Source organism: Mus caroli, chromosome 5 (assembly GCF_900094665.2).
Source record: "Mus caroli chromosome 5, CAROLI_EIJ_v1.1, whole genome shotgun sequence".
NCBI lineage: Eukaryota > Metazoa > Chordata > Mammalia > Rodentia > Muridae > Mus > Mus caroli.
In genome coordinates, this window is record NC_034574.1 from 27430474 (window position 1) to 27437334 (window position 6861).

The following is a 6861-nucleotide window of genomic DNA, read 5'->3' on the forward strand; positions in this document are numbered from 1 at the left end:
CTCATTTGCATTCTTACATCTGATTGGTTACTTTCTCTCTTATCTGATTGGTTACTTTCTCTCTCTTCTGATTGGTCAATTTCTCTCTCTTCTGATTGGTCAATTCTCAAAACCTCATCTTGGCAAAAAACTTTCCTGCCTATGTATGCGTGGTGGCCAGCAGAAGCCTGTGCCACTTTGCAACGGCACATGTGGCTTCCCACAGAAGAGACTGTGGAAGACATCGGCTTCTGATGTATACATACCCACTGAGTATACAAATCCACAAATCTTTGTTGTGCAAGGGATTGAACCTAGAGCATCATACTCATTAGATAATTGTTCCACTGCTGAGCACCATCCAGGGTCTTCATTTCAACAAGACCAATCAGTTAGTTCTCATTTGTGTACTCAGATTTAAGAAGCAATGAGCCCTTGTCAGTTCCTTAGTGAAAAAGAGTGATAACATGAAAAAGGTATGAAAAGGGCTTTGGCATTTGATAGAATTAAAGTAAACTCTTGTCTTTTCCCACCATTCCTTTTCAAGGATTCTGTGTGACCCTAGGCAGATTTCTCAGCCTTTCTTAAACATATGTCTTCCGTCTCTCTTGGTCCTTCTAAGAGTTGCCATTTTTGATGAGAATTATTACAAGGTAAATTTGGAGCAGATTTCCATGAGGACTAGCCTCTACCTGACTAAAAAAGACTGGCTGATGAGTCAACTCTAAGAGATCACAAAGGCTCCAGAAAGATTTCTGGACCTCAGCAAAAGAAATGTGTAGAGGCTGTGGCCAACTACTGCCATTATTCTCCAGAACTACAAATCATATCATTGGAACTTCCACCTAGAGTCAAAGAATCCCTGGGTGTTTGTTATGAGTAAGAGAAAACAAGATAGTAGGTGCCTGAGTATGTTCAGCTTAAAAAAAAAAAAAAATGTTGACCGGGCGGTGGTGGTGCACACCTTTAATCCCAGCACTTGGGAGGCAGAGGCAGGTGAATTTCTGAGGTCGAGGCCAGCCTGGTCTACATAGTGAGTTCCAGGACAGCCAGGACTACACAGAGAAACCCTGTCTCAAAAAAGAAAATATTTCTGACTGAAATAGTCACTTTCCTTCCATCCTTTTCCTCCAGCTACTCTCCTTCAAATCCTCCCATGCCCCCCTTCTCAAGCTGATAGTCTCTTCTTATCACTCATACATATGCATGTTATATACTATTATATGTATGTATACTATTAAATACTGCTGAGTTAATTTTTGATGGTAGTGTGTATATGACTTCAGGGCTGACCACTGTACATTGGATAGCCAATAAGGAGAGAGGCTGCTTCTCCTAGTCGTCATTTGTTGCCCATAGTTCTTTGTCAAGGGTGGGATCCTACAAAATTTTCCTCCTTTCATGATATTGCCTTTGTTCTGGTCTTGTTTGTGTAGTCATTTCTAGGAGAGACATTCAGAGTAGACTTTCTGGTATGCCTCTTAACAATCTTTCTGTCCCTTCTTTCAAGATGTTTCCTGAGCCTCTGATGCAGGCACTTTGAAGTACATTATCCTTTGGGGTTGGTCTCCCCATGATCTGTTGATCTCTGCATTGAATCGATTTGTGGTTTTCTGTGACTGTTTCTGTTTGATGGGGGTTAGTAACTGCAATTATCCAAGCTAAGATGATTCCTGTGCCTGTGTGAATCTTTTATGAGCTGAATGGTCTTAGTATACAGGGAGATTGGACACTTTGAGGAGAAGACATAGGCTCTATCTGCAGTGACACAAGCACAGCCTTGGTACTCACTAAACAGAGGCTTGTGAAGAAGAAATTGGATACTAGTCCCTTGAGATGATATTCTCTTCTCCACTAACAGTGCTCAAATTGGGCCAACCATACTCCAACATTCACGAGGAACATATATAGATGTCTATGTCTCAAGAAATAATTGGACATCAAGGCTGTTTTTTTGTTGGGGGGGGGGCTCCTTGTGAGTGGCCAAATGTGCCATGAGGGAGAACTCTATAGGACACTACAGACCACACTCTATTGCTCCTCTTTGTCTAATCAAGTCCCTTTCCCTTTCTGGAGCCTTTCACCTAAGGAACAGATTAGTCCAACTGGGCTCACTGGAGACAAAACTTTCTGTGCAAATAACTAGCAAATGTATGGGCCTTGTGAACGCTACTTGCCTCTTCTGTGGACCAGGGCCTGTTTGTTCTTATCTGTTTGGCATAACAAGAATTCAGGGAGCTGTATTAGAGATGCAACTTCTCCTTCTGGTTCCTTCACTGTGGGTCAGCAGATAATTCTGTCATTGCCCTGATCCTGAATAAAGAGATGCAGTTTGGAGTATTATTATCACGTGACTTGTCTAAAGTTTGGGAAGAACAGAGGTTACTAGAAAAGATGGTCTATGAATGATTCACAGAGACTCACTTCTACAGAAAATCCAAGTGTTCTTGCCAAGATAGAGATCTATTTAAAGCTAAGTGTATTTGTAGGTTTAAAGTAACAAGTTGGGGAAAATCATCCAGATGACATACGAAGATGCCACCTCGTCAGGGACATGATTGGACTAGAGAAGACTTTGGTAAATATATTCTCAAGATACTAAGACATGAAAGCTTCATGAGTGTTTTCTGTGGTACTGTGACTCTCATCTCAGGGGTGTGTCCATGTCAGGTAAGGACTACACCATTGAGCTATAATATTCATCCCCAGCCTGAAGTCTTTGTTCCAACCAAGGAATAAGAACATGGACATTTTTATAATTTATGGTGGTCTTGTGATAGGTGAACTCCCTTCTTAAAGGCTATGGGATCTGATTAGTTTTAGTTTTGTAATTCTACAGAGCCAATTAAATCTCAATCGAGCAAGAGACCATCCTTTTGCTAATACAGGTGAGTCTGAACAAGCAGTCTTCCGTTGGCACAACCTTGGTGTGTAAATCATTAGCCTCTCTCACACAGCTGATCAGGACATAGGTTCCAAGTAGCCATTCTTTGATAAAGAGTTGAGGTTTTAGCTGAGATAAAGAAAAGGATTTATCATTCCTATGTATTATAGTTTTTATTATATGAAAAAATATTTTGTATAAGAGTCACAATCAGATTCTTTATATTTTAAAAATAAGGCTTGTTTTGTGAGTTAAAATTATTTTTGGAGTACTTAATGTAAGATCAGAAGCCTCATTATACATGAAATAGCAATGCTTTTGTTTCATGAGGTCACCCTCATTCAAATAATTTATGACAAAATTTGATCTTGAGCCTGCTATACTGTGGTTCTCAAGAGTATCCTGTAAAGGAACGCTTACCACTTAGACTATTTATAGAATCTCATGTCCTTGTCCATCTTCTGCAAGTGTAATGAGGTTGCTGGCAGAAGGGTGAGCCCTATCTCAAGCTCTGCCCAGCAATTCTCTGGCTTCCAGGTGGTATGATAGGGAGAAAGCCAAAGCCTGAAAGGCAAGGCCTGGACTTAAACTTACCACCAACTTGGCCTACTGGTCTTGAGTGACTTCCTTAACTTTCTCTATAAGCCAGTTTTTATTTGTAAAACAGGGTAATATTTAATGTAAAACAGAGCTGTTTCATGAGGTATTGGTAAAAATTAAATGAAACAAAAACTTATTAAGTGCCAAGTAGAATGGGTGTCTCATTAGTGATTATTTATTAATATGTCAAATACCTGGTGGGCAATAATCAATTTGAACAAATTCAGTGTTGACTGTGCATGTGATTCAAAAGATAACAGGGGAGTTGATTAGATGGCTCAGCTGTTAAAGGTACCAGCTGTCCAGTTCAAGAACCTGAGTTCAGTCTTCAGGATCATTATTGTAGAAGGAAAGAACTGACCACCACAGTTGTCCTCTAACTTCCACTCATGTGTGTGCATACACATATACATGAGAGGAGACATACGCTGTGTAAATAAAATAAGGAGCTAGGGAGATGGTTCTGTGATTAAGAGCATTTTATGCTCTTGCAGAGGATCCAGGTTCTTTTCTAATCCTCATAACCAGCTGTAATTCCAGTACCATGGATCAAATGCTGTCTTTTGGTTTCTGCTGGCACCAGACGCACATTATGGCAAAACACTCATATGCTTAAAATAAAATAAAGCACTCGGGCTGGAGAGATGGCTCAGAGGTTAAGAGCACTGGCTGCTCTTCCAGAGGTCCTGAGTTCAATTCCCAGCAACAACATGGTGGCTCACAATCATCTCTGATGGGATCTGATGCCCTCTTCTGGTGTGTCTGAAGACAGCTTCAGTGTACTCACACACATAAATCTTTAAAAAAAATAATAATAATAAAGCACTCAGTGGATCCAACTGAAAGGTTGGCAAAAATATGATCTCTTACTCTGATGAGATTTAATTAGCTCTGTAGAAAAGCCAAAACTAAAACTGACCAGATCCCATAACTTTTAAAAAGAGAGTTTACCTATCACAAGACCAGCATAAAAGTTATTAAAATGTCCATGTTCCTTTTTTTATTAGATATTTTATTTTTATTTTTTGGTTTTTTGAGACACAGTTTCTCTGTATAGCCCTGGCTGTCCTGGAACTCACTCTGTAGACCAGGCTGGCCTTGAACTCAGAAATTCACCTGCCTTTGCCTCCCAAGTGCTGGGATTAAAGGCTGATATTTTCTTTATTTACATTTCAAATGTTATCCCCTTTCCTAGTTTCCCCTCCAAAAATCCCCTATCCCTTCCCTCCTTCCCCTGCTCCCCAACCCACCCAACTCCCATTCCCAGTCCTGGAATTCCCCTATACTTGGGCATAGAACCTACACAGGACCTAGGGCCTCTCCTCCCCTTGATGGCCGCCTAGACCATCCTCTGCTACATATACTGCTATAACCACAAGTTCCACCATGTGTTTTCATTGATTGGTGGTTTAGTTCCAAGAAGCTCTGGGGGTACTGGTTAGTTCATATTGATGTTCCTCCTATGGGGCTGCAAACCCCTTCAGCTCCTTGGATACTTTCTCTAGCTCCTTCTTGGTTGGAACAAAAGACTTCAGGATGGGGGGTGAATATTATAGCTTAGTGGTAAAGTGCTTATCTAACATGGACACATCCCTAAGTCAGCACATCTCATAACCCAGCCCAGGGCACTTGTAGACATCACAGCAGTTCTGTGAGCAATTCACATCTCTTCCCTCACATATGGCTCAGATCTGAAGCCAGATTTCTAATCCCATTGTCTGCACTTTGGATCCTTTTTTGAGAACTCTGGACTAGACTCTAGCAAAAGAAATGCCAGAAGAGTCTTCCTAAGCAGTAGGCTGCATTAAATTAAGGCATCTTCTCTCTGGAACCATGGCTCTACAGAGAAGTGAGAAGTCTGTCTTGCAGATGATGGGTGTCAGTGAACGTTGGGATGTTCCTGAGGCAGTGGAGTGGATATCAAAACTAGCTAAATTCAAGCCATTGTGGTTGAGAAGCCCACATCCCAGAAAGACGTCATGGGCCATGCAACTATTTCTGAGGTAATTAAGCTGCTGCTTCTGCTATCTCAGTCATTTACTATTTATTTGATGTTCTTGAGAGGTCAGGACAATTCCTAAAATTCTCAAAAATTCTCATGGCACAAGTCCCTCATGCAAATAAAAGTCGATGTTTGCATCAAAAATAGAATAGCACACACACGGCACACATGAACACATGTGCAGCAGCATCACATAAAGAGTCACACCTGTACCCATGTGCTGCAGCAACACATACCAGGCACATATGTACAGCATCATCTAACTCCTGGATCACATGTAAAGTGGCATCACACACCAGGCAAACACCAGGTACACACACACACACACACACACACACACACACACACACGCGCGCGCACATGTAAAGTGGCAACACACACTAGGCATACATGTACAGGGTAACAACACACCAGGCACACATGTAAACATGTGCAGCAGCATCACAAAACAGGCACACATGTAAACATGTGTAACAGCATGACACATCAGGCACACATATTTACATGTGCAGCAGCATCACATACGAGGGACACACAACAGGCACACATGTACACATGTACAGCTGCAGCACACGTCAGTAGGACGGGTCGCCCGCGCGGCTCTGCGGGTAACCAAGAGGTCAGGACCTGACCGGGGTGATGTCACTGGAGTCGTCGGTGGGGTCGTACGACGGACGGAGGAGAGAAACTGCGCATGCGCTGTTTGCTTGCCCGTTTCCGGGCAGCGAACCCAAAACCGGAAGTTCTCATCGTCGCTGCCGCTCCGAGTTCTTGCGAGATTTACAACTCGGAACTTGAGGAACTTGAGGAACTTCAAGTCTGGTGCAGGAAGTTAGGGTTCAAGCATGCTGGAAGTTGTAGTTATTTCCTGCCTCAGGCATTACTTCCTGCTTGCCACAGGAAGTGACGTCACAGTAGCCCCCGACTCACGCTGGGAGTTGTAATTTCCACCTGTAGAGCTCCAGGTACAACCTTCCGGGAACCTACCGTTTTAAAACGCAACCCCATCACCGGGTCAAAGCCGTCCGCCTGCCCGGCCTCCCCTCACGCTGGCCGGGTCACCTCAGGCAAATCCTTGTCCTTTGACACGGACCGGAGTGGAGTGTTGCAGTGACAACTTGTCGCCACTGGGTGGCGCGCGCTAAAAACCGTCTCAGGGTTCAACCCAGAGACACTGGAGTCTCGGAAAAAAACAAAAATAAATTCAATAAAGAAATAATTTTAAATAGGAAAAAAAATACCAGCTGAGTCTCAAAAAAAAACAAGAATAAATTAATTAAAGAAATGACTAGATAAATTAATTTTAAAATTTTAAACATTTGAAGAGCTCTGAGTTCAAGGTCATCTGGGATTAGAGGTGTGGTGGCGCCACATGGTTATATGGCGCATATGGTTA

At 42.4% G+C, this 6861-nt stretch overlaps 1 protein-coding gene across 1 annotated transcript in view; it reads left to right on the plus strand.

The window, feature by feature from the left end:
- The window catches only part of Enosf1 (enolase superfamily member 1), a 15597-nt gene extending 9018 nt beyond the window's left edge, over positions 1-6579 (plus strand). The window contains 6 exon segments of the mRNA XM_021162209.1: positions 484-490; positions 2477-2557; positions 5333-5411; positions 5414-5466; positions 6029-6282; positions 6423-6579. Coding sequence (XP_021017868.1) covers positions 484-490; positions 2477-2557; positions 5333-5411; positions 5414-5466; positions 6029-6282; positions 6423-6579 — 631 coding nt within the window.
- Positions 6580-6861: the final 282 nt, after the last annotated feature.